The following is a 27,172-nucleotide window of genomic DNA, read 5'->3' as shown; positions in this document are numbered from 1 at the left end:
ATGTTGTTATCCTGGAGGACAGAGAAGGATTGTGATATGATACCTGTCCAGATACATGGATGCCTGGCAAGATATTTTCTGCCCATGTTTTGAGATTGCAACTTTCCCATTAAATCTCTCACCCAGGAAAGCTTACATACAAAGTAAATACAGCCACGCAATTCAGATGGGAGCTGCAGGAGTCTTTACATGTATCAGTTCTGGTGATGAAGCATCAGGACTCCATGCCTTCATATGTAAAATAAGTATACATGCCTCCAAAAGAAATGAGGCAATTTGGGTCACAGTAGATATGGCTGAATTGAACCATGTAGAAGAATGGCAGGATTGGGCTTGGGTTAGCCTAAAATTATATAACTGATGCTGTGCTTTGTCACGTGACAGGCTGATGTACATGCGTATGGGATCATAAAACAGCCCTACCTATGTCTGAAGGAACAACCACAAGTATCGGTTGGTGCTAGTCCTGTGGCACTAATCAGGTACCTTGGTGCAGAACTTTATTCAGGTTAAGAATATGCCTCTGCCTCTCTTTGACCCTTATTTGAGAGATGAAACTGCTTGCAGGGAGTAAAGATCTGCTATATCTGGTAAGTGGAGCTATTGAGCAAGAAGTTACCAGAATTGTAATGAAACTGTTAAAACATGGGTCATAGGGAGGCAAAAGAGCAAGCTAAAGTCATGCCACTACACAAGGCTATGCTATTGAGGTAATTCAGTGTGAGAAATAAAGATGTTTGCCCTAATACACCTTTTCTTCCCCTGGTAAATCTGCACCTGGACAGACTTGTGAAATAGCAATGAGTTTTTACCAGTTCTGCTCTCTAGGAAGAACATAGTGAGTCCATAATAGCAATGCTTATAGAAACCAGAAGAGCTTTTGCATAGCCAAAAAGAGGCAGTAGTTCTCTTTCTCTTCTGACTTGGCATACCTAGGTCACTTGAGATGACAGGTGCACAGACACTGAGGGAAAAGAGCTGAGATTCTGCATATATGCACTAAACTGAACTCAGAGAAAGACTGCCAAAGTGAAATTCAGAGCATGCAAAGGCAGTTAACTAGAAACCAATAAAAACATTGTCGATAACCAGCAAAATTACTCTGTCTGGGTTTATACAGCAACCATGTGCCATCACAGAGAGGCTTGAAATATCTCTAAGCAAAGTTCTGCTTGCTAAATTTCTTGTGGTCTCATAGTTTCTACCAGAACAATGTCTTCTGCTATTTGGACTATTTTTCACAATCCTTTTGTAAAACTAGGTAATAAAGTATGTGGAGCAGGGACAGCTGTTCTGTGTTCTATGTGCACTTCCTATTATAGATTTTTTATTTTGTTACTGTTCATATTAGACTTTTGCCTAAGATGACAATTTTCCATATGCACCAGATTATTTTGTGCGTGGTTTGTGGGTCACCAGCATTTTGGCAGTAGTGTGGGTTATATTTACATGTGAAAAATACAAAGGAAAACGTATGTTAGACTCTCCTCTCTGTATTCCTATTGCCTCCAACTGTTTATAAGCGAACTGCTTTTAGGGTGTTTCTTCTCTCCCTGTTTCTGCTCTGTCCTTAAACTTTTCAAGGTTCTCGTCTCTGAAATCAAAGAACAGAAATCTCTGTTCTCTGCTTCTGTTTTGGGTAATCCAGATTAGGAGTTTTGGCCTAGACTATAAAGCAATAGAGGCTTCAAAAGCCTTATTTGAGAAGACTTGTTCTGAAAAGTCCTTATTTGAAAGTCCTTTTGGAGTTGACTTTGAAAGGGCTGTGTGTTAAATGCAGCACAGAATGTAGCATGTAGCATGCAATATACTCCCTACACTGCAGCTAGGAACCTGGAGCCTGGTTCTAAAATCCAGTTCAGGTTAGCAGGGGTTTTATCCTGCTCCAGAGCTATGTAAGGAATTCACAGTGACCTTCTAAATGAATTATGGACAAAAAAAAAAATAATCACTGACACCAAGGCAAGTAAACACTCAAGTGAAACATTTAGATATTAGTCACAGAGAAGAAATACTTTTATAATGTACATAATTTTAAGTTGAGTTTTGACCACATACTACAGTTTAATTAATTTCTTTTTCTAAGAGATCAGAGAGAAAATTAATGAAAAAAAAATTTTTTATTAGTGTGTATGTTTTGGTCAATTCACCACTTGGAGCAATTCAATATAAATTCATAGAAGTCAAGTGAGCAACTGTCAGTGATTTATCCTGCTGTCATTGAATTTACTGTGACTTAAGGAGCGGACTCAGCAAACATTTCTAGATAAGGCTAATACTTGAGTAAAACCATGTAATAATTCTGTTCACAAGTTGCAATTGAAATACATGCGAAGGGATGAAGGGACTTGTTTGATTGTTTGTATTTCTTTCTGTAATTCCATTTTAGCTGCTTCCTTGCTTATTACATTGTTCCCATTAGTATAACGTATTGGTTGTGTTTGCACAGCTTTACCTGGCAAAGGCTGCCCTGCAGTTGTATGGCCATTGGGGTAACCAGATGTTATTTATTTAAGCCTCCATCATTTTGCATGACAGAGTAACTTAATTATGCCCTGCTTGAAGATGCTAAATAAAATTATCTTCTGAACAAGTGTACTTCACTGGATATTTGTCTTTATTAGGTGCTTGAACTCTGACACTTAAACCATATGCACTAATAAAGACATTTTAAAACTAGACCTAGTTACAAGTTAATTATTACAGAGTCCAATGTTGTTTTACAGTATTTATAGAGCACAGTTACCTCTCTAGCTCAGGTATAATGCATATTTAAAAGATTTCAGAAGACAGAAACTAAAATGCAGTTAATATCTTGATAAACCGGTAATTGAGGTTAATCTTTTTCTATGTTTTGTGAACATAAGCAATAGATATTTAATCAGTATTGGTAATTTTAAAAAGCCAGGATTGTAATATTCTATACATGTCAAATCTGAACAAGAAAAAAGATTTCTTTCTATTCATCAAAATATTCTAGCTATAAGAACTTGACACTCAGCAACAATTGTCTCTCTGTGTTGTAGCAAAACATTTTATTTTAAACCTGGAGTATGAATTGAATCTAAGCCATACTTTTTTTCTTTTTCCTGGTAACAACTTTCTTTCCTTAGTTCTCTATAAGGCAGCTTGCTTTCATTCCTTTCTGTATCACTAGACACTTATGCATATGGAAGTGACAATTTTGGGGTTGCCAACTGGCTCCTTGAGTTTTAAGTGTTCCAAAATGTCAGCTCCCATATGCCAATCTACAGGAATTTATTTTGTATAGCTGTCCACCTGCCACATTTGCTAGTTCGTTTAACCTTAGGGTGAATATAATCTGCATTCAAGGTAGAAACCTGAAGACTGAATTAATAATAAACAACTTATATAAAATAAATGTTGCTAAAAAATATAAAAGTTCAAAAATTAAAATATTCTCTAAATTATGCTGCATCTTACCTAGATGAATCAATCTAAGTTGTGCAAATCACAGTGCATTTGACCAAAGAGAATTCTAATTTTCTAAGTATTTGAAAGAAGTGTGAAAGTGATTCGAAGACTGAACTACAACTCTGGTAAAAAACCTTTGGAAATTTTATAATAAAAATATTTTTTTTATTAAATAAAATTGGATATAAGGTTGAAATTCCCCATTGTTACAGAATACCCAGCTGTTGGCCAATAATTTTTTAATTTTTTTTTTTGTGTTGACCTGTCAGTGTGGGCTTTGGGGGTATATTTTGTCTTGTGTCCTGAGTTTGTGTTAGCTGTGACAACAATTGTCCAGAAGTCAGGACAGTTAATGGATGGAGATAGACTGATTGTAGATGGGAGCTCAATTTTTAAAAAGAGCAAATAAGCACACAGTGTTAGAAAATGTGTAAAAGTAAGCTCACCTGGATACAAAGCTAAAGAGGAGGGAACATTTGCCATCAACATCATGCAGCTTCTGCTGGTGAAGGACTTGAGATGCTTCCTGTTCAACATAACCACCGCTTCCCTCTGTTGTTCTTGCAGAGTGCTGAATCTGTTGTCCTTAGGAACATGGACAGTGTGTGTTTCAATGGAGAAGAGTGGTTAATACTCAGAAGTTCATGTATAAGAGCTTTAGCTACATTAATGATATTTTCCTTTAATAATTAAATAATGTGAACAATAAAAGCTAGTGTCATTGTAACTGGATTAATCATAATATTTGCTATAGTTTTGATTAGGCTGTTAAGATTTTAATTAGACTAACAATATCCTGTGTTTGGCATTTTGCCCATAAGAACATCTGAAGTGTAACACAATATACCATAAAAATCCTCCTTCTGCATTATATTGAAGTTTCAATTAATTTGTAGCATAAGGACTTTTAAATAATCTCCTTCTTCTGGTTTTCCATGCAGCACAGACTTTTTCCTATACAGTTTTTTAACACTGACATTTTTTTTTACTGGTATTTGGAGATTTCTCTGCTTAATTTTACAAATTGTACCTACTTTCTACTTAAGCTTTTGGAGTTCATTACTTCTGAGCATCAGGACTGACATACAAATTATAGCAAACACAGAGATTGGCCTTTGGTCAATGATTGCCTACTGTGGCTCTATCTATAGAAACATCGATGTGATGAATGGATCACATGGCCCTTTAAAAACCATAATACTGCAATAAATTGTGTACTGTGGTATATGAAAGCTGCATGATAGTGAGATATCTAACCTGACTTATGAGAAGAAAAAAGAATCAGATTGCCTACTGATATTTTAAATTATTTTGAATGTCTGCAAGGCAGGGCTTAGCATTTTCCGTGAGACATATGTCCTGAGGACGTACCACAGTAAAGAAGCAGACTTTAGTTTTTTACTATTCTTAATAAAATATTGTAATGTGTTGCAGATGACTTAAAGCTGAACATTTATTACTCTTTAAGAAAGTTGCTAATTTCCAATTAACAGAATATTTAATATTGTATCACTTCTTTCAGCATAAACTTCTCCATCTTTTGGTATAAACCAGCATAATTTCTGATGCCAATCTACTTGTCCTATGATTTTATCTGTAAAACCACTGAGTAAGTATACAGAGGTTATACATTAACAGAAAATTTTTCAAATGAAGCAATTACAGAAGAGCTAAAGCATCTGAAATCTGTATAGTGAAACAACAACAACAACAACAAAAAAAAACCCAAACAAAAAAAAAAAAAGGAAGAGAAGGAAGAGGAAAGAACAAACCCAAGGAATTAAAACAGGCAAAAAAGCCAATTTTATGGTTAGAGATGACATTTGCCCACGGAAATTGGAGTTTTCATTGATGCCTATAATGTTAAGAAAGTACTATGTTGCTATGAATCATGGAATCATAGAATGGTTTGGGTTGAAAGGGAGATGTCATGGGCAGGGACATCTTTCACTAGACGAAATTGCGCAAGTCCACATCGCACCTGGGCTTGCCCAGGAAGACAGCCTTCACAGGTTCTCTGGGCAACGTGTTCCAGTGTTTCACCACCCTCATTGTAAAACTCTTTCTTATATCCAATCTAAATTTACCCTCTTTCGGTTTAAAACTCTTGCCCCTTGACCTGTCACAACAGGCCCTTGTAAAAAGTCTCCCTCTGTCTCTCTTATAAGCCCCCTTTATACATTGAAAGGCTACTATAAGGCCTCGCCAGAGGTTTCTCTTCTCCAGGCTGAACATACCCACCTTTCTCAGCCTTTCTTTGTAGGAGAGGTGATCCCGCCCTGAGATAATTTTTGTGGCCTTCCTCTGGACTCACTCCAACTGGTCCATGTTCTTTTTGTGTTGGTGGCTCCAGAGCTGGAAGCAGTACTCCAGGTGGGGTCCCACCAGAGCAGAATATAAGGAGAATCACCTCCCTTGACCTGCTGGAAATGCTTCTTTTTGTGCATTTCATGGTATTATAGGCTTTCTGGAATATGAATGCACATTGCTGGCTCATATCCAATTTTTCATCCAATGGAATCCAAAAGTCCTCTGCAGGTCTTCTCAGTTCGTGCCGTGGTCATGCTTTATCTAAAATATTAACTGTACAATGTCAAGAATATTCACAGTCTTGCTTGGTTTATAATATTAAAATATCTTAATCTTTCAGCAAGAGCAGTGTGGGTATATTAACATTACATAGTAGGAATCATCCCAAAATGTGAGCAGACTCCTGCGAATGGTTTGGGAGAGTGTGAGTTAGTCCAGACCCAGGCATACTGACACCAGGACTGCTCTAACAGCTTAACAGTGCAGGCAGTAAAGGCAGAGTGCTCAGGCCGATACCATAGCATTGTTTCATTGTTTACTATATAGACAAAGAGATAGCGTATTATATTTATATTAGTTTTTCCCCAGACCTAGAGATCGACTATTCCTTTTTTTATCTGATACATTCAATGGTATACTCATACCCTGTATGTGATAAAGGAATCATGTCTTGTTAGGAAGTGAGATGAAGAAATACACACAATTGGACAACCATTACAGGTCCAAGAAGAGGTTCCCAAATGATAGGACAGATTAGAAAAGCTTTGTGAAGTGAATATCTTCAAATTCACATTATCTGAGTTTCAGTTTTCTTTGTTTGGGATACAGCTGTCCTCCTGTACCTCTGTGGTAAAATCAGATACTGAGAATTCACTGGAACTAAGGTGAGTTTTAGGCATGTGGTGAAACAACACTGCAGGGAAAACTAAGCAGTGTTATTTCCAATTAGCAGTTGACAACTGAAAAGTTTTCTGTATCTACTTACCTTAGAAGAATAAATACAATGCTAAAAAGAAGACCTAGTAAAGCCATTCCTTTCTTCACATAGAATAATTTATGCGTAGAAGGGGAATTCTTATAAACATTGTAGGAAAGTTCAAAATTACACTTAAGTGGAATAGCTGAACAGCGATATAGTTACCCTAATTCATTTTCTGAAGCGCACGTACATACACATTCCACCAAGGCTACAAGCTTTTAATGCTCTTTTTGCATCCAGGCATTAATGATAGTTCATACTTTCTAAAACTGGCACACATTTAACTTGAAATCAGTTATTATATCTTTCCTTTCTCTTAAAGTTTTTGAAAGCAACTGAAAAAGTGCAGATAAAAATAAAGAGGATTTGTTTTCTCAATTTTCTCTGCAATGCACAGAATTACAGACTATATTTACTGCTTTAAATAATAACATAACACATATTGTACTTTCATGTTTGTGAGAAGGCTTTGACTTTCTCTCAAAGCTTCATTTTAGTTGATAGTTTGGTAAAGAATGCTTTTAAAAGGTTAAAAAATATATTTGTTAAGTAGTTTCCCATGTTTTCTACCTGAGCAAATGTTAGAAGAAACAAAGTTTATCTTATACCTAACATGTTATCTTGCTATATGAGCAAAATAAGGACTGACTTGCGCCCGTAGTCTTTTTCTACCAGTGAAAGATGAATTTTCTTCCTACAGGTCTAGATAGAAGAGTATATTGTGCACTGAAAGCAATAAAAATCTCTAGGCACTAACTTATGGGGGAGACAGTTCTGAAGAGAAACATGGATCTTTATGTTAGTTATTGGTACCTTGCCAGCATTGTTACCTCCCTGTTCATACTCTCCTGGTTTCAAATACATTTGCCTGCAACCAGTCTTTTCCATGATGATTTTTAGTGTGGAATCCGTTGCATGGTGCTTTTTTCACAGCCACAGTGAACACAACTGTGAAATGTGTTGTCATCCAGTCAACTCTTTATCAGGCAGAAATCCATGAAAAGGCAATTGTAGGACATGGAGTGTGTGTGACATTCAAAGAAGAAAAGGACTGCCTTTTTTTAAGCCTTCTAGATTCTGCAGCACTGGGAGGATGGCTATGGATGTTTTCAGTGGGTGTTTGAGAGTAAGAAGACTTGCGCTCTCTCCACCAGAAACGGAGAGGGCTGCAGCAAAAGGAGTGTGACCAGCAAGTCGAAGGAGGTGATCCTGCCCCTCTCCTCTGCTCTCGTGAGACCTCACTTGGAGTATTGTGTGCAGTTCTGGTGTCCTCAACATAAAAAGGACACAGAACTGTTGGAACAAGTCCAGAGGAGGGCCACGAGGGTGATCAGGGGACTGGAGCACCTCCCGTATGAAGACAGGCTGAGGAAGTTGGGGCTGTTCAGCCTGGAGAAGAGAAGGCTGCGTGGGGACCTCATAGCAGCCTTCCAGCATCTGAAGGGGGGCCTGTAGAGATGCTGGGGAGGGACTCTTCATCAGAGACTGGAGTGATAGGACAAAGGGTAATGGGTTAAAACTTAAACAGGGGAAGTTTAGATTAGATATAAGTTCTTTGCTGTGAGGGTGGTGAGGCCCTGGAATGGGTTGACCAAAGAAGTGGTAAATGCTCCATCCCTGGCAGTGTTCAAGGCCAGGCTGGACAAAGCCTTGGGCGATATGGTCTGGTGTGAAGCGTCCCTGCCTATGGCAGGGGGGCTGGAACTAGGTGATCTTAAGGTCCTTTCCAACCCTAACCATCCTATGATTCTATGATTTTGCTGCCTTTCCCAATCTGTGGGATGCCTGTACATGAATGTCTTTATTTTATGATATATCATTTATCTTCTGGCTATAAATGATCCAGTAAAGGCTTCCAACAGATGGGAATGAAGGCAAGAGTGGATGGAGAGAATAAGAGCAAAAAAAAATCTTGTGGGAAACAAAACTTGATGCAGTTCTGGCCTTAAAAAATGAAATTGACTGAAGGAGCTGGGAAGATTCATGTAAGATACATAAAGTATTTGGAACAAGGATAAGGTTAAAATTAATTCATAATTTAATCTTCTGCTCTTTTACTGGCAGTGTGTGACATGTTCAAGAGTGGCTATCTGTGTATATCTCTCTCAGCAAGATGGTTCAGACTCCAGTTTTTTATATCAAGGCTGTTTCTTTAGCCTGCAGAGAAAGACACTTCTAAAGGGCAAAATGTATAGAATTAGCCAATGAGAGACATTAGACCAACTACATGCCTTTAAATATCCACTTCTCTTTGGAATTAAAGTAGCTGAGTCGGATCTACACTAGGCACCCCAAAAGCCTGAGATGTATCAAGACTTCCCTCTGTGGTTTAGCACTTCACTATCTGCTGGACTTGTTAATCTTCCATGTTACAACTACTATTGGTTAGAGAACCTGCACCAAAATGGAAAACTTAGATTCAATTAACTCAAGAAATACCTATCCAGGACATGCTCCTAAAACCAGATTAGGGAACAGGATGGGTGGGAGATACCCTCCTTTTGACCTATTAAATCTGAGTAGAAAAGAAAAATGAATAGAATGAGGAAACCAGCAGTTCTGTGGAGAGCCTGAATATAATCTTCGGTATGAAAGCAGGGGAGGACTTAAACCAAGGAAGTAATCTGGACAAAAGTTATGACATTAACACTGTTTGGTTTTTTTTTCTCTCTACTGAAAGTGGTTGCTTTGTGATGAACTCAATGCATGCTGTGTGCATGACATTGCCTCTGCAAGCACAAAACTGATGGAACTGTACTGGGGACCTGAGGGCTATTTTAATTCTGAGCAGTGAAGCCTAGCTGAGAGGTAGTCATTCAGCTACCTGCACTGGGACAATTTGGTGTGCACACCTGCTTTGATGCTTTTCAGGCTGCCAAGGAGGCAATTCAGTTTCAGGTATTTCCAAACTGAAGAAGTGATCAGAGTATCTCTGTTTTTCTAAAATATCCTTTTTTTTTTTTTTTGGTGCCCCAATATTTCCTATTTTATATTTCAACTTTCAAAGTAAAAAAAAAAAAAGATACGTAATCCTAGAACCAATGGTAGAAAGTAGAGAAAGAAGTTCTGTATCAGTTCTAATGTGGGGTTTGAGTGGGAGATGGAGAGACGAAGATATTTAGGCCTCAAGTTTTTCCCATATTATGAAGATATCTTTCTTTCTTGTGTTAACCATGATTTTAGTTTCCTGTCATATCTTCTGACTGTCAAGAACAAGGAGAACAGATATAGTAGTCTTTGTTGCATCTGTGGAAGGCATTACTGGACAAAAAGTTTGTAGTTCAGAAGGGATTTTAGTATGAAGAGTGCTGAAATTCATTTCTGTGTAACTATGAATCATTGTGAGAAAGGGACCTTTATTCTCCTGCAACTTAGAGTGAGCTACTGCTGTGAGACACATGAAAAATTATTCAGACCTCATATCTTATTAAACTGAACTACTTTTGTTGCTCCTTGATTTTTAGAGCAGCTAATTCTGTAAAAGTTACAGGAAGTTGTGTTCCCAGTGTAATAAAAGTACCCAGAATGCACAGCCATAAAACATCTTTGTCCTCTCCTCTAGTATAAAACAAGGTAACAGTCAGACAAACGTCAAACCAAGTGTGCAGCATCCTATTTGCTAGACTTGTGCTCCATCAGGCTGCAAGAAGGGGAATTCCAAAGATGGGAAAAATTAGTTCAGACTAGATATAAGGAAGAAGTCTTTTATGATGAGGGTGGTGAAACACTGGAGCAGGTTGCCCAGAGAGTTGATAGATGCCCCATTTCTAGAAACATTCAAGATCAGGCTGGATGGGGCTCTGGGCAACCTGGTCTAGTTGAAGATGTCCCTGCTCACTGCAGGGGGGGTTGGACTAAATGAGCTTTAAAAGTCTCTTCCAACCCCAAATATTCTATAATTCTAACAGAAAAAGGAATCAGACCCAGACTGTCATTGACAGCTATTCTACAGCTGAGTATGCCATTGCATTAGTGTATAGAGACAGACTGATGTACACAACACACACAATGTGTGTATATATATGTTCAAAGCCTTCCTTTAAAGTCTAGCAAGTTTCTTGAAGTCCTTCTTTCTCATTATCCTAATTAAAGAGCAAGTAGTAAGGGTGATCCGTACAAAAGAGGATCCATGAGGCCAAAGCTCTTTAAATACTATATTTCACTATCTGAAAACTGTTCTATCAGAAATTTTCCAACCCACTCCAGTTTTCGTGTTTCAGTAATTATAGGGGCTGGTTCAAAACCACAACAACAGTTAGAAATAAATCCCACTACATATGAACCATAATCTGCAATGTGAAACTATTTGTGTGCTGATCATTTCAGTTAAATCCACAAAAAATGCATTAGATACAATGATATAGCCCAGGCAAAATACCTGCACTAAGTTCATTGAAATCTATGGACTCTTACTATTTCAGTGAACATATGATCAAATTTAGAGTCAACTCACTTATGAAGCTTACTTGAATGTAAACCTTCAGGCAGACATTTCTCTTTAGCATTTGTTAAGAGCATGGCACTGTGGGACTTTTTATCTCAAGAAAGGTCACTGACATCTACTATAATGTGTGCATTTGTTGGTAATATGACTAGTACTATTTCATGAATGTATGCATTTTACACTATAACATCCTGGGGTTCTTTACCTTATTTTTTTATTGTCTAACCCTTACACTGAACGGTGAGTGAAAAAGGAACCTTACAGATTGTGTATTTGATAAGGAATTTAAAAATACACATTTAAATGCCAGGCATTGTTGCAGATCCTATGTATAGGGCTTAGCTAGCCACTTAACTAGCATGAGTTTGATTTTAAAAAATGATAAGTCTTCAAAAGAAAGGATATTTTATTTTTAATGGAATTTTTCATATGCAACCCGGTTTGTTAAAGGTATTACTTGCATTGATTTCTGTTTTGAAAATCCCATTAGGAAAAATATGCCTCTTTAGGAACCAAATTCTTTTGCGTTTGGATACCACTTAATCTGACACTTAACCCACAAGATATTGCTGTGCCAGTTTAATTGGAGATCAGCCTATGTGGTTCAGAGAGAAATGGATATGTTGTTGATGATGTTTGCATATGAATTTGAATCTACACAGAGGTCCTTTCACAGAAGTCTGAAAACACCTTCCTATTAAGGTACCTGTGTGAGGTTCGCATTACAAGTGTTCACGCACAATGTAGGTCATGCTCTGCTTTCATGCACACTGCTGTCATTTTGGAGATTGAAAGGAGCTGAATTATTTCACTGGTGTGAGAAAAGGCTGTATTGTGTATATTTCCTGATGTACTATCTTGATGTATTATTGAAATGAAAGAAGGTGTTGCTCCTAGTACTTTCCTCAGCACAATAGGAAGACAGTCCTGATTGTCTTTTCAGTCTGGTGTTGTCCCTGAAAGCAGGTTTAGCTTATTAAAAAAATTGAAGCACTGTCAATCTTTTCTTAAAGAGCATTTTGTGGTATCCCTCATTTTATGGTAATATCTGCAGTTTTCTGTACAATTATACAGATACTTTGCAAGGTGTTTCAGATTGAGAGTCCATGTTTCCAAAATGCATGTGTCACATTTCTCACCTAACATTGCTTTAAGTGAGAGCACAGTTTATTTGTAATCTCTAAGGAGAAAGCATCTAATGGAAAAATTATGTAAATTGAAAGACACTAAAAAATGTCCAACCTTAACAGTGACTGCACATCACTTTATTATATCTCCACTTTTCTGCCAAGGGCCAAGTTACCCAAAGGCACTTAATGAAACAGATGATCTGAAGCTGACATTGCAGGCAGACTTATGCTTTATCTCCAGGTTAATGTGACACTACTGGCCTGTGTTTGAAATCATGGCTGATGACAGTGTCAGTGAATACTCTGCAAAGGCAATGAGCAGGTTTCACTTTAGTATCTTTTTTCAGTATAACGATGATTACTGAGATTTCCTATTTAAAGAAAACACACAGAACTGTAATGTAAAATTGATGCATTATAAAATATTTAATAAAATGTAATTTCCTAAGAAAAATAAATGTTGAGCAGAACTACAGTTAGTATTTCTCATACAGTATCTGAATACTTCTTCAAACAGAAATTTCTCTGCTGTTCTTATGGAGTGGTCATTGTAATTTTCTTTTATGGCCCTATGGAAGACCAGAGCAACTTTCTTTTTTAGGTGATCACAAAGAATAGACAGGCTCACTCAGAAACATCAGATTTTTTCCTTTGTATTTATAGGAGACTGAGGTTGTGACCTGATTTCTTGGTTCCCTGATTTTCTGATTTCTTAGGACTGTGACATGTTAATATGTTTACTATGTGGCAAAAGAGCATTGTGACTAGAATTCAACAGCAAGGTGGAAATGTTAAAACAACGATGTACACACCCAAAACTCAAGAATATTTAAGCTTCATTGTGAAGAAACTAATTTTTTTTTTTCCCTAACCTTGAAACTCAAGGAGTATATCAAAGATTTCATTAGATTCTGCATTATGCCTGCTGCCAGTTCAGCCATGTTGCACACACTACTGCATCACCATGTGGCATATAGTTGTAGGGGCTTCTGTGTATTAAAGTAGATAACACAAGACTAATTCTACTGTCGCTTCTCTTTTCCTGTACAGACATATTGGTTCCTTTTCTGAAAATGTGGTTGCTACTGCGTTTCAATTACTTTTATGACAATGAAATTTAATAAATATTATGTTTCTACCATCTGCTGTTAACTAACATGAAGCAGCCTTACTTGTCTATAATTAAAGGCAACCTGAATCAAGGGTCTTTCTGATGTATGTACAGAAAAGGAAGAGTGCTATTGATTCCCTTTCTACCTAGTATTTTTTTTGTTAATTGCTTTGGTTTTCTTCTTATGTTAAATCAATGTAACAATGATTTTTATGTTGTTGTTTCTTTCCTTCCCCAGATGTACATCCAGACAACAACACTTACTGTCTCCATGAGTTTAAGTGCTTCTGTGTCTCTGGGCATGCTCTATATGCCCAAGGTTTATATTATCATTTTTCATCCAGAGCAGAATGTGCAAAAACGGAAACGGAGCTTCAAGGCTGTAGTGACAGCTGCCACAATGCAAAGCAAACTGACCCAAAAAGGAAATGACAGACCAAATGGCGAGGTCAAAACTGAACTGTGCGAAAGTCTTGAAACCAACAGTAAGTCATCTGTAGGCTTTCCCATGGTCAAGAGTGGCAGCACATCATAATAGATGTACGTTAACAAGAATGCACTTCCTTTAAATAATACACTTTATTCTTTTTGTTGCTTGTTCTGCATGAGTCCAGAAATGTGTCAGAATTCATGTACTGATGAATGCAGGAATGCCTGGAGTTGTTTCAAACAAATTATTTTTCACAGGAGGCTAGTAAAAAGGGAAATCAAAAAAGCACAAGCTGATTTTGGAAAGCCACATATTTTTAAAATTGTCTGGTTTAGCTAGTGCTAATTTGATGTGTTGTGCATTGCTGTGCCAGTTTTAGTATATCCTCACAGTTCACAAGTTGTATTTATGGTCATCACTGTATATTCAAAACTCGAAGGCTTTTGAAAAAAAGTATAATGAAAACAGCTAACATTGGTTTTATTTTGCAGTCAGATATGGAGGTGAAAATGATGCTTTTTACAGTTCCACCTTATATTTGTTGACTTGTTAATTTATCACAACTCGTGAGTACTAACACTTCCCAGAATAATGCTCCCCATCCAGGTTTTTGTTGTAGCCTTACTCATCTTGGTAGAAAATTGTGATAATTCATATACAGCTTAATCATTACATGTTCTGATATGTCATGGGTTAACAATGGAAAAAAGTTCTTTCCTATCTCGGAAAACTTCTTGTATATTGCCACATCTCTAAATTGCTCTGGTATAGAAGAGGTTATAGCTTCCATTTCACTACATGACATATAGTCTTATAAACTGGACTTCACATTAGTAATCAATATGAGTACAGCCAGTAACTTTGCCCCCAGAGCTTAGTAATAACAGAGAAATCATTGCTACTCCAATATTGGAGTAGTAAAAGTTTCTATTTAAGAGTTAGAGGTCACATGGGAATGGACAGCAGCTGTTACAGTTAAAGACTATTTTCTCAGTCATTTTACTACATATGGGGGTGTGGTGGTGGTGGTAAATTTTTATCTCTTTTTGTTGCTGTTGACAGGAGATTGAATAGTACCATTTTGCTTAAGCACATTGAGACAAATCAGTACCAAGTTTGCAGAAAAATATTGTACTTATTTCAAGAAAATGTAGCACCCTGCTGAATTCAATCAGAGTTTGCCTGATTGAAGACTTTATAAAAATAGTCCGTAAGTTTGCCATATTATAGTTGCTTATGAATGGAGGATACTGAGTACAAACCAATTCACTTGAAAAATCTTTCAAAATATGTAAATCTGATACACTGAGCTATGGGCTTATACAGCTTCAGATTATGACACATGGCAAAGGAAAACTAAAAAATAAAGGCAATGAAATTATTGTGGATCAAACAATAAATTATTGCGGATCAAACAATAGTGTGCAAGTATTAATAACCAAATAATTTGTCAAATCTTCAGAAAGAAGATTTATTTCAAAAGAAAATTCAGAAGGAAGGAGAGGTGGATTTTGCTGAGTTTGCTAAATTATAATTTATGAGGAAAGTTCAAAGGAGGGATTCCACAGTAGTGTGAGAAAGAGTGTTAATAAGAAAGTCTTGGGGATCTGATGTTTATCTGCTATACCTAATTAAAAAATGCTGTGTCTGGTATTCCTTAAAGTATGATTATAAATAATTCATGGAAACAGCTGCTATTGGGAGCAAGTCTGCTTCTCTAGTAGTGTGATGTATGCACGGTAATGCTTATTTACTGTTCTCTAAACCTTATTTTAACAGTAGCACATCTATATAATTCTGAGCTCACTAGGAGTATATCCTGACTAGGCTTTGATACAGACATCATAATGAGTCATAGGTAAAAATCAGAGTCAAGTCATTTGCACTCCAGAGAGCTATCCCTATATGATTGAGCTTTTGGCCTCAAGATGGGTTTCTCTCTTCCCCACAATTGTTCTGTATCATTTGGATTCAATCAGATTACCTCTTTTCTGCCAAAATAGTTATTGTCAAAACTTTTGGAGGTTCATGTGAATTATCAGTGCACAATGCCACATAAGTCCTTTTTACTAGGTTAGTAGCAACAGCCTCTCAACATTACAAAATTTCTTATTGTGCTGAATCTATGTGGGGCTGATCTTTCTTTTCAGTGATAGTATATGAAGTATATGAATGAATAATGATTGCAAAAATCAGATTATTCCTAGTATACCAGAAGTGAGTATTAAGTGTTTCCCACCATTTTCCAAGCATAAATGCTGGTAGTGATAATAATGCTTATAACTAGGTAACAGATGAGACAGCTCATCAAGGTAATTCCTTTTGTTTCCCATCCAGAGACAACTCAGCTATGTCTTAATTAGTCCTGTACCATGTAACAGACTTTATTCCATGTTGTCCCCCACATGAATATAGTCATGTTTTTGGTTTTGTTTTTATTTTTTTTTTCATGGAAATACATTCATATTCAGTGGAAAACAAATCATATGTGAGAAACAGGATGAAAAAAAAAATCCAGATGCAATTACAGAAGACATAACAATGACAAATGCTTCAAATGCGTATAGGTCAGACCACAATAATCATTCTAAATTGCTTTAGATACTCTTTTATTTTACTCTTTTCCTTTTTGTCTCATTCCAAAAGCCATGTAGTAACTGGGTCTAGAAGAGAGTGTTCATTCCCAGAAATATTATGAGCCAAGTCTGTTACTTTTTCTGGTCATCTATGCTTGCCAAATGTGGTTCATGTTATTAGTATGAAATGCTAACAGTCTTAAAGAGCAGGACATCAGCTGCTGAAGCTTTCAGATTCCCAAACAGGAATTGTAGGCTTATTACAGTGAACTATAAATACACTTGCATATTTAAGAAGTCAAAAAACATTGTTTGGAGATAAGATTAGGTTTAATACATTTCAAACTATCTACTCTAACTTCCTGTGCTGTCATTTTTTAGAGTAACAACACTCAGACCTCAATAGGATAATTTTTGTTTCTTGACCAATCCTAAATTAATTCTGTCAAAACTATTAAGTCTCAGATATACTATGACGTTACAGCACATTAACAAGTTACTCTGAACCAGCTGAGATGTAATAACTACTTATTTTTGTATTCTGAGCTTCTTTCAAATGTCCTCACATAATGCATCTTACTGAATTGTGACAAATCTGACATGTTACAACTCTATGGGCTAAAAACATACACATGCAAAGTTATCACAGAACTCAGCTGATACAGGGTAATGTGTTAAGCAAGCTTAACCTGATCATGTATCTGAGCTGATTTTCTGAGCAAGGGGGAAAAATAAGCTTTGCTCCTTCTGTTTGCAGATGTGCATTTATTTGTTATTTCTTAGCTGGGAACTAAATCCTTTTATGCTCTAAGGAGCATGGTGCCATTTCAGCAGTCCTGCATTATTTTCAGAAGGAACGTAGCTGGCCAAAGGAAAAATAGAATCCTCTCAGAAATCCAGCTGTGGGAGCATGGGAGAGTTCAGATGGGAGCAGTACATCCCATCAGAAAGATCTGAAAGATGTAAATGAGGCTATATTTGCCTCAAGTGTCCCAGTACATGCAAATAAGGCTGTTTCATGTTGGTACTTCAATACTATAATAGATAATGTGAAAGACTTAATGTGCCAAAAGCAATCTTTTCATGAATCAGCTCTTCCAGACACAGAGTACTGGCAATACCTGTGCAAGTGGACGTAAAAAATATTACATTTTGCAGCTTCCTTTTGATTATTCATTTTAATATATACATTCCTCAGTAATAAATATTATAGTGATATGTAAATTGTAATGGTCTGGCCACGTTGTATCTTACAAAATGTCAAATGCAATATTAGAATCAAATTGCTCAGTAACACAAAGAAAACATTTAGAGAAACCAAGCAACAAACTTCTCTATACTACCTAGTATTATTTTCAGCAATTTTAGCAATCTTTTGTTTAGTTTAGTCTTTGGTGTAGGAGAGAGAAACTGTCATTTCTTGATTTCTGTAGTCTGTTCCTCTCAAATCATTGGATTGTTGGGCTGAATTTAGGAGTTAGCATGAAGAATCCTTTTCCTGCCTATCTGTCTCAGCTGTTCCCACCAGATTCTATATAGAAAAAGGAAATTAAAGGAAGGAAAGAAGGTAGGGAGTAGAATTAAGATCTTTGAATCTATAGACCAGATAACTTTTGTGCCATCACATTTTTTTTCGTCCTGCCAGCTGCAGTCTAAACTGCCATAAGCAGAACATGTCTGTAGCAGACAGGCTATAAAGTATAGTTGGGAAGCCAAATTCCTCGTTATGCAGTGTGACATAGACCTTATTATAGAGACAAAAATGTGACTCAGTCCCCAGCAGTCTGATTTTCCATGTACCCAACTGGTTTAAAATTAGAGTTGCCTGTGAAACCTAATGTCACCACTTCCCTCTTCTTGCCACTGCATTAATACAACAGTGGAGACCTGGACCATATTTTGTACAGCAAAGGGATAAGATATAAGGGCTAGAAGCTGACACAAAATTTCATGTAAGATTCATGGTTAGTCACTTACAATAGTAAAGGTGTTTAACTTTCTCAACATATTGCCTTGTTCTAAACAGGGGTATCGGCTTTGTTCAAAGGAAAATGTGATCAGCTGATCATCAGAATGAGACCATAAGGGCATGGCAGCTCTAAAATACAGCCCAGGCTTTCATAAGCATTTCTTCTGGTCCACTTATGCTTTGTGTCTGAATGATCTGCAAAGAATATGTGCTGTAGCACTAGCTATCAATTTTTTGCTAAGTTAGAGAAGTGTTTCCTTGTTAGGCTTTGCTCCTTTCAAAGAGCATAAGCCTCCTTCCGGATGGACAATGCTCCACTAGCTGCAAAACTTTCTTTGACCAGCAGGAGAAACAGAAAAACCCAAGCTTTAAATTGAAAAATATCTATAGAGAAATCAGCCAAAATAATGCCAGACAAATAGTACGCTGAAATTCTGTTATGGGTATGCTAAAACCACTCGTCATTGTTCCTCTCTATTGACCTCTGCTTCCCCCAGCCATAAACAAGATAAGTTATCAAGAACACAGAACCTGAGATCCAATTTACTCACGACTTACATACATGCTTGAATTTTCTTACTTTATTCCGTGAACATGGGCTGTATTATTCGGAAATGTAGTGGGATGCTGCCTGAGTTCAAATGCTAAATATGGGTGGATTTTTTTCCTCCTCTTTTGATTCTACAAATCCTGAACTTTGTTGTTGTTTTGTTTTTTTGTGTTTTTTGTTTTGTTTTGTTTTGTTTTGTTTTTTGTTTTTGTTTTGTTTTATGGTTTTTTTTATTTACAGCCTCTTCTACCAAGACCACTTATGTCAGTTACAGCAATCAGGCAAACTGAGCAGGGATGAAATTCACTGGAAGACATGCAGGATCGGATCTTGCAAACATAGACTTCACCACCACCAGAATTCAGTCTTGGAAATATCAGTAGACTACATTGAAATCAATAGTCAGTCTCCTAAAGGCCAAGGATTAAACAAGAGGCAAAAGGCAAACAGAGACAGGGGAAGGAAAGTCCAGTTTTATAACAAAGTGTCAAGCTTCTAAACTGTTCACTCACAAAAGGAAGCAAATCACAAAAGGAAAACAAATGTTAGCTCATGAAAAAAACTGCTGTTGAAATAAATCATGTCTGATGTTATATTTGTAAGTACTTTTTTGTGATTGTGACAATTTCCTTTCCTGTCCTACATTGTTCAACTCGTAAAAGAAGATGAGTTTGTTTCTTGTGACGGCTGACTGAATTAAGTTCTGGGTTATGCTAAAATAAATGCAATGGTCAACGCATGCTAATTTTTATACAAAATAATTTATTTATAATAATAAAGGAATGTTTTGCAAATGTTGAGACTTGTTTTGTTGCAGTTTTAAAGGAAAAAAGTCCTTACACTGTTGTCTATTGTTTGTTTAGAATGTGCAGTAAAGGTGGGTGTTCAAATAAAATAATAATCATGGCATCAGAAGAATGCAGTGTAAACTCTAAGCATGTGTGTGTGTGTATGTGTGCACATGTGCGTGTATGTACGTGCATGCCTGCATGCATGTGTGTGTGTGTACTCTGCAGTGTGTGAATTTATTTGTTCAAAGCTTTGTGAATATTTTTTCTAACAAAAGGATTTTTTTCTCTCTTTTCACCCTCAAAGTAAGCACATTTTATATGTTTGTAAAGTGAAGGAGTCCTGATGGTAATTATTTTGTATGATTGTACTATATTTTTGAACCTCCACTAATAATTTTGATCCTTTTCATTTCTGGAACTTACAGATTGTAAGACTTTATGACAGCTAGACTGGATTAAGCTGAAAGTCTATTCAGCCTAGTATCCTGTCTCTGACAGGGGAATGTAGCAGATGCTTATCTCAATAAAGGTGACTTTGAAATAACAGGAGAGAAATCAATGGAAATTTAGAAAGCAGTAACCTAGTAGATATATGTACTATCGCCTTCTAAACACAAAAATCAAAAAAATAAATGTCCATCTACAATCTTCACATCTTCTAATTCCCATGTCAAATGATTGTGTGTGTGTCTTAGAAATGATTATGCAAAGAGAGAGAGAAAATCATGTAGATATCTGTCATGTTAATAAACCCCTCCAAAAGTTTTAAGCTCAAAAGTAATTTAAAAAAAAGTTAGGGACTTTCCACTTTGTTGCTATAACTGTGTTCTTTAAGACTTTTTGGTCCCATAAACTACTTGCCATTCATCAAGTCAATGAGGCTTCACAATCGGTTGGTTATTTGATGTTATTTCTTCTGAATTAGCCTTACAGCTCCTTCCTCAAAGGAGCTGTATTTTTACAACATACCTTAAAGAAGCTGAGGTGTATTACATGAATGAAGATTGAAGTATCTGAAACTGAATCTCTTTCTGTTACAATGTCAATATTTAAACTCCAGCATAGTCAGCAAACTGCATACTGACATATTTTCAAAATATTTCAAACCATAGTTTTTTTCCCCCAGCATTTAAATGCCTGAGTTATTAAATGATGATTGCTTTGGTATAACATAGTATTGTGTGCCTGTGCATGTGATATAATGTGTGAAAATTCTTTTTTTTTTTTTACTATGCCACAAGCACAGCAAACCCATACTTATAAACTAATATATACTAAATTTTAAGCAGAGCAGAGCAGCTAGGTCAAGGAAACCTGAATAAAAAACCAAACAAAAGCCGAACAATCAACCATAGTCTTAATTCGATCTTGTTAGCGAATACCTCATCAAATTGAAGGTTCTTTGTGAAAATAGATTGATTAGATCAATGTTTTAATAACACAAACTTCCATGTCTAGAATGGATTTTCTAAAAGAGAAAGAGAAAGAATCTGTTTTATCTAAAAAACCAATGTTTTGGCACAGTTTCTTTTAAGACACCTTTGAAAAGTTCCACTTTCAATCCAAGACAAACAAAAAGAAGTTTCAAATGTTTTGTCTGCAATATCTGTATATAGTAATATAAGCATAAATGTATGCATTTGAAAAAGCAGTGCATAGGAATTTTTTATAAAACACATTTCACATACACATAAACATATTTTATATGTGCATAACGATTAGTATATCATATATTAATATCTTCCAGTTTCACAGTAGTCCAAAGAAAATGTTATTCTGAACAGATTTACTGAGATGAATTTACACATTTTTGGGTTTAACAGCAAGGTAAAAATGGAATGCAAATTCTTCTATGCATTTTCTATGTCATTCTGCTTGGAACATGACATATATTAAGCCTAAGAGTCTCCTGGTATTAATATAACTCATCACATACATAAGAACACAGTAACAATTACAGAATGAACTAAGAATCTGCAAAATACAACAGAACAGTACTGGTCTACAGGTATCACTTCTATAGAGTAGTTACATGCAGTTTATGTATTTGCATAGACTGGTGCATATACATCTATCTCCCGTAACTGTGATCAAAAGAGCATTCTTCTTTTGTATCCCTCTAGAGCTATGGAAGAGCGATGCATTTTATTTCTGAATGAGATGTTGACTTTGCTGTGTTTGGCTCAGGAAACTTTTTCTTGCACAAGCAGCAGTTCCAAAGATTTTTTTCTAGAAACCTGATTTGTGAGTTCTGCTTCCAGGACTGTGTCTTCAGGTGACTTTGAGTCCCATTTGTGCAATAGATTGTGCATCAGCTCTGCAAGTCCTCACTTCTAGGTTAGGTGATGTAAATATTGTGACCCTACCTGAACTCTGCTTGGGGGATTATTGATTTAGAGACTGCACTCTACAGTCTCTAACCAAGACTGATGCATCTTTTTCAGCATTGTCATTGAACACAAACAGTTCAGATGATGAAATTAAATATTCTTCAATGATTGATCCTAACTAGATCAAGTAGTCTTTTATTTATTTTTTAGTTTACTGTGTCTTTGTCTTTGGTTTAGCTATTATAATAAAAAGCAACCTCTTAGAAATAAAACTACTATAAAGAACCAGAGAATCATATAATATGAAGCAAGGAAAAAATTGCTATCATTTTGCAACAGAAGCATAAAAAAGAATGAACATCAGAAAAATTCCTTCCACTGTTCTTTATTTTAATACAAGGTCCATTTTTATGAGAAGATTGGGGAAATTCCGCCAGCAATAAGAAGAGAAATCCCTACAAAGTCTGTTGTTATGTGCCTTTGAATACTCATACAGCTGCTGCATTTTACTTCTCTTTCTATGAAATAGTCATCATTTAATTGCTCTATACAGAAAACTCGCTGGGTTTTTTTTTTTTTGTTTTGTTTTTGTTTTAACAACCTCTGTTTCTATCTTATTCTGCTCTTTATCTTATAGCATTCACATTCATGAATCTACAGTTAAACCACTGTCAACATTTCCATTATGGATTATATTATCTAACACACACAAAGATTCTCCAGGTTGAAACTTGACATATATTTTCTTAGTGCACATGCAAAAGAATGTAAATTGAATAGCAAGACTTATTTAGGTAAGCTAAAATGAAAAACTTAAAAACAAAGTCCTGGGGCAGATGTAATCGGAAGCTGGTAGCAACTTAAAACCTGACATTTTGCCAATGATAATAATACAGTATGTTCTGTCTACAAACAATGCAATTAGAAAAAAAAGAAAAAAGTGTAAGAAAGGGCTATACAAAAATGCAAATGTTCAGTATCCATTTTCACATGCGTTTTCAGTCTCTTCCCTTGAAAGAATATTTTGAGGGCCCATGGCAATAATGTGAAAACCATTTAAGTTAAATAAGGTCTTACCTTTAATGTAACAAATTTGAGATCAGGCATCAGATGATTTATCATTAACTTACACTATAGTTTTTTTAAACTATTAGCTTTTGAATAAATGGCTGTCACTGAAAGCTGTGCTGTTTATAATTTTTAAATTATATTTTAATTGCTAATTGTAATCCTTAACATGCTTTATGCACACAAATAACTCTGGTGTATAAAACTCTCACATTTATAAAGAAATCTTTGCAAATTAAGCTTTATGAATTAGATGGTGTTACGGAACTGCTAAGCTAGATATGTTGGCCTCATTTTGAGACATGGGGTACTCTTAAATCACCTAGTCTTCTCTGCTATTTGAAAGCATACAGCAACTAGGGCTACAGAGGATCATTTTTACCTGATGATTAACTAAATCAATGTTGTTGAGGGAAAAATAACCAGGTAGTGAAATCACTAGAGGAATATAGGCCAGGATAGCTAATTCTCATTAGGACTGACTGAAGTTAAACACCTTGGTACCTAAAAGGATTTATATCTCAGACCTTTCAATTTATAAAGAAGGAATGGGTGAAGGTCTTGAATTGACCTGCAACTGTATTTCTCCAAACTTTCATTGCCTCACTTCACAAATGTGAGCAGTTCATTGTAAAAATATTAAAAGGCATACAAATCAAAGCTTGGGTTGGTGCCTAAAGCTTACAGGCAGGTGACAGGGTAAGATTCCTTGTCAATGGCAGTATCTTCTCATAGAGAAGTTGTCACAATATCACAACATATAAATCTAGTGCATATTACCTTTAGTATATTTGGGCAAAATTTATTCTGTCCTATCAAACAGCACTTCCAGAAACCCTAAAGATATACTGTATGCTAAAGATTTGATCCAAAGCCAAGTGAATTTCACAGGAGTCCTTTAGTAGACTTAGAACCACCCAGAGGGACTGGATGATTCTGCTTATTTGTAGTCCACACTATAACCTGAAACCATGCAGTGACTTATAAATCAGATGGGCAATACACAGTGTCAAAATACATTGCCAATGGCAAGACCAAAAGATGCATGCTAAAAGCACAGTAACTGAAATATTATGTTCATGAATGCCTGCAGGATACGGCTTATGCACGTGAGACAGTATCTAAAAATGTGATTATTCAATATTTCTTAAACAAGAAATTTATCTCAAATATTTTCCTTCCACTCAGATTTCACAGTAATTCAGTTGATGAGATTTCCACTCAGATTTCACAGTAATTCAGTTGATGAGATCTTGGAAGTTTAATAACTAAACTTTATTGTAGGTGCAGTAATTTTTTTTTTCTATCTAAAATTATAAGAAGTCTTTCCTGTATAACTTCAGGGTTTAGTTCCAATCACGGAGGAGCAGATTACAGTTGTAAAATTGCTATTACTGGACATTTATGCATAAGTATGCTGAAGCAACTCTATCAGGGAATAAAACTTCGTTTTACTGAGGTCAGAAACAAGTCCGTAATGTTGTTTTGTGACTTCAGGATAGATACAATGAGATATGAATGACTCTATATATCCGGTCAATGAACCAGAAATTAAACAGAATTTATAGACAATATTTTAACTGTTCCATAGAAAGAGTAATGAGCCACTTTGTCAAAAATTCGCTTTTCAAGAAACGCCTAAATAGCAATTTCCACAGCAGGGTTATTGACTAATAGTACTAGCTCTCTTCCAATGAATAGATAAGTTTTATTACTAACCATGGAAATAAATAAAGGAAATAATTCCTAACACGTCCAGCTTGTAAATGTATTGTATTGTAATACAACTTAGTTATTTATGCTTCTACTCAAAGGCAGAATGTGAAAGGAGAAGCCATAGTATGGTCAATGCATTAAAACAAAGATGTCTTTCTTGCAACATTCTTTTGTAATATTTTGGTATGAAAAGATGCATGAACAATCCAGCATATTTTCCCATCACATCATCAATTAAAAAATATAATAGCTCATCACTATGCTTTCAAATATGTGCCATGTCATATGATTGAGAAATTATATATGGATCTACATATTCTTGTTAAATTTTTAAGTGCAAAATTCAGTGACCAAAGATGTAAGTATTACTTTTCTAAATTTCAGGGGTATCTAATCTAATAGCATCTTTAGCACTTGTGGTACTACATTTGTTTCCATCCAGAAAACATAATTTCATGTTTTACATGCATGTTTCATTTGCCGTGGATTCACATAGGTTAGATAGCACAATCTAATTGTGAAATGGTCTTTTTCTCAGCACGAAGTAATTTCTTTCTGACTTTCTCCTAAAATTGCAGTAGGTAACAGGAGAGCAATGTATATCTGTCACTAGTCATTATGTTTCATGGGAAAGTAAATTACTGTGATCAATGGGATACAGCAAATACAAGAAGGAACAGATCTTATCTGTCATCAACATTCTATACTTCTGAATATATGTGAGTCGTACTATCTCCTTTTGTCTTCTTACTTGGCTTAAATTTACCAGTAAAATCTTGGCAACTGCAATATAGAATTGGTGGGAATAATCTGCTGCATCTGTGCAGTGAAAACAAGCCAGCTGATGTAAAAGACATATTTAATCTAGAAATATTTTGGGTATGATAACTTAAAGGAAATTAGAAACCTTAATAATGAGTCCATTAATTTTTCTTATTAGGGAATTAACTAAAAATCAGGACTGTATTGAAATTGTTTCAGTGAAAGTCTTAAGATTTTTAAAATATGCCTCTAAAAGGTCGCTGTAGAATTCTTTGTATATTTCATGAATGTTGATAGCTCCGTAAAATGTTCCATCATGTCAAAACACTGAACTAATGGAGAGCAATCATTTTTCTTGTTGTCGTGGTTTTATGACAGCAGGTGCTTAGCTCTCAGGAACTTAAAATTTTCAGTGGTACAGAAGCAGGGAAAAGAAGAGAAAACAGACATGTCCGCCAGAGCTAAAACAATGTTTGAAATACAGTAAGAAGCACAATATCCTGAATGGCAAACAAAGGTTGTGTCTGAATTACACAAATGACTTGTATCTCAGTAGAAGTGGAACAACACAGCATGCGTAAGTGTATGGACATGAAAGACAAAAAAAAAAAAAAAGAATAGTAACAGAACCAAAGTACCTAAAACCCGAGTGGAAGCAGCACAAATGCTGGAAACACATTGTCGAACTGTGTCAGCTCCAAAGAGGCTGTGTAGACCTCTGTTGAGGGTACATGCCATCCCCAGGGTGGGTGTTAATCTTACATTCTCCACAGAACTGCAGTGAGCAAACATGACAAAATAATCGACAGGAGCCGTGAGAGCTAATGTTGGTTGAGATGCCAAATAAAAATATAGATTGATATTTCTTTGAACTTTGAGAAAATATTATGATAGTGTGAAGGAATTCACCCAATTTCTGCAGAGAGATGCAGATACAAATATATTCACAATCTGTAGGCTGGGATGAAAGGATGCAACATACCCTGTAATACAGCACCTGACTTTCCAGAAATGAATTAGCTCATACTTTTTTGTCCATGACCAATTTGGTGCTAGGATTTCAGAAAATCTCTGCAGCTTTTCTGGCTCATTATATCCTACTCTGAAAGACAATTAGAAATTATTTTCCAAAATAAAAAGAAAGTTTACCTGTAAAATTGTAACTTTCTCGCCTAAAATTGTGTTATAACAGAGGAAAAGTGTTTAAAGCAGGTAAAACAACTCCACCAAACATTCCTGGTCAGAGAGGTGACTGATTGCTTTCTTCTGAGGCAGAGAAGGACCTGGGGGTGTTGGTCGATGAGAAAATGAACATGAGCTGACAGTGTGCGCTCGCAGCCCAGAAAGCCAACCGTATCCTGGGCTGCATCAAAAGGAGCGTGACCAGCAGGTCGAAGGAGGTGATCCTGCCCCTCTACTCTCCTCGTGAGACCTCACCTGGAGTATTGTGTGCAGTTCTGGTGTCCTCAACATAAAAAGGACACAGAACTGTTGGAACAAGTCCAGAGAAGGGCCACGAGGGTGATCAGGGGACTGGAGCACTTCCCGTATGAAGATAGGCTGAGAAAGTT

At 36.1% G+C, this 27,172-nt stretch overlaps 1 protein-coding gene across 1 annotated transcript in view; it reads left to right on the top strand.

The window, feature by feature from the left end:
* The window catches only part of GRM8 (glutamate metabotropic receptor 8), a 352,304-nt gene extending 332,576 nt beyond the window's left edge, over nt 1-19,728 (top strand). The window contains exons 11-12 of the mRNA XM_065665020.1: nt 13,648-13,894; nt 19,175-19,728. Coding sequence (XP_065521092.1) covers nt 13,648-13,894; nt 19,175-19,224 — 297 coding nt within the window. The 3' untranslated portion in view covers nt 19,225-19,728. The remainder of the gene's footprint in view (nt 1-13,647; nt 13,895-19,174) is intronic.
* Nucleotides 19,729-27,172: the final 7,444 nt, after the last annotated feature.

This window comes from Lathamus discolor, chromosome 1 (genome assembly GCF_037157495.1).
Source record: "Lathamus discolor isolate bLatDis1 chromosome 1, bLatDis1.hap1, whole genome shotgun sequence".
NCBI classification, from domain to species: domain Eukaryota; kingdom Metazoa; phylum Chordata; class Aves; order Psittaciformes; family Psittacidae; genus Lathamus; species Lathamus discolor.
The sequence above is the reverse complement of the archived record's forward strand: the minus strand, read 5'-3'. Positions and strand labels throughout refer to the sequence as shown.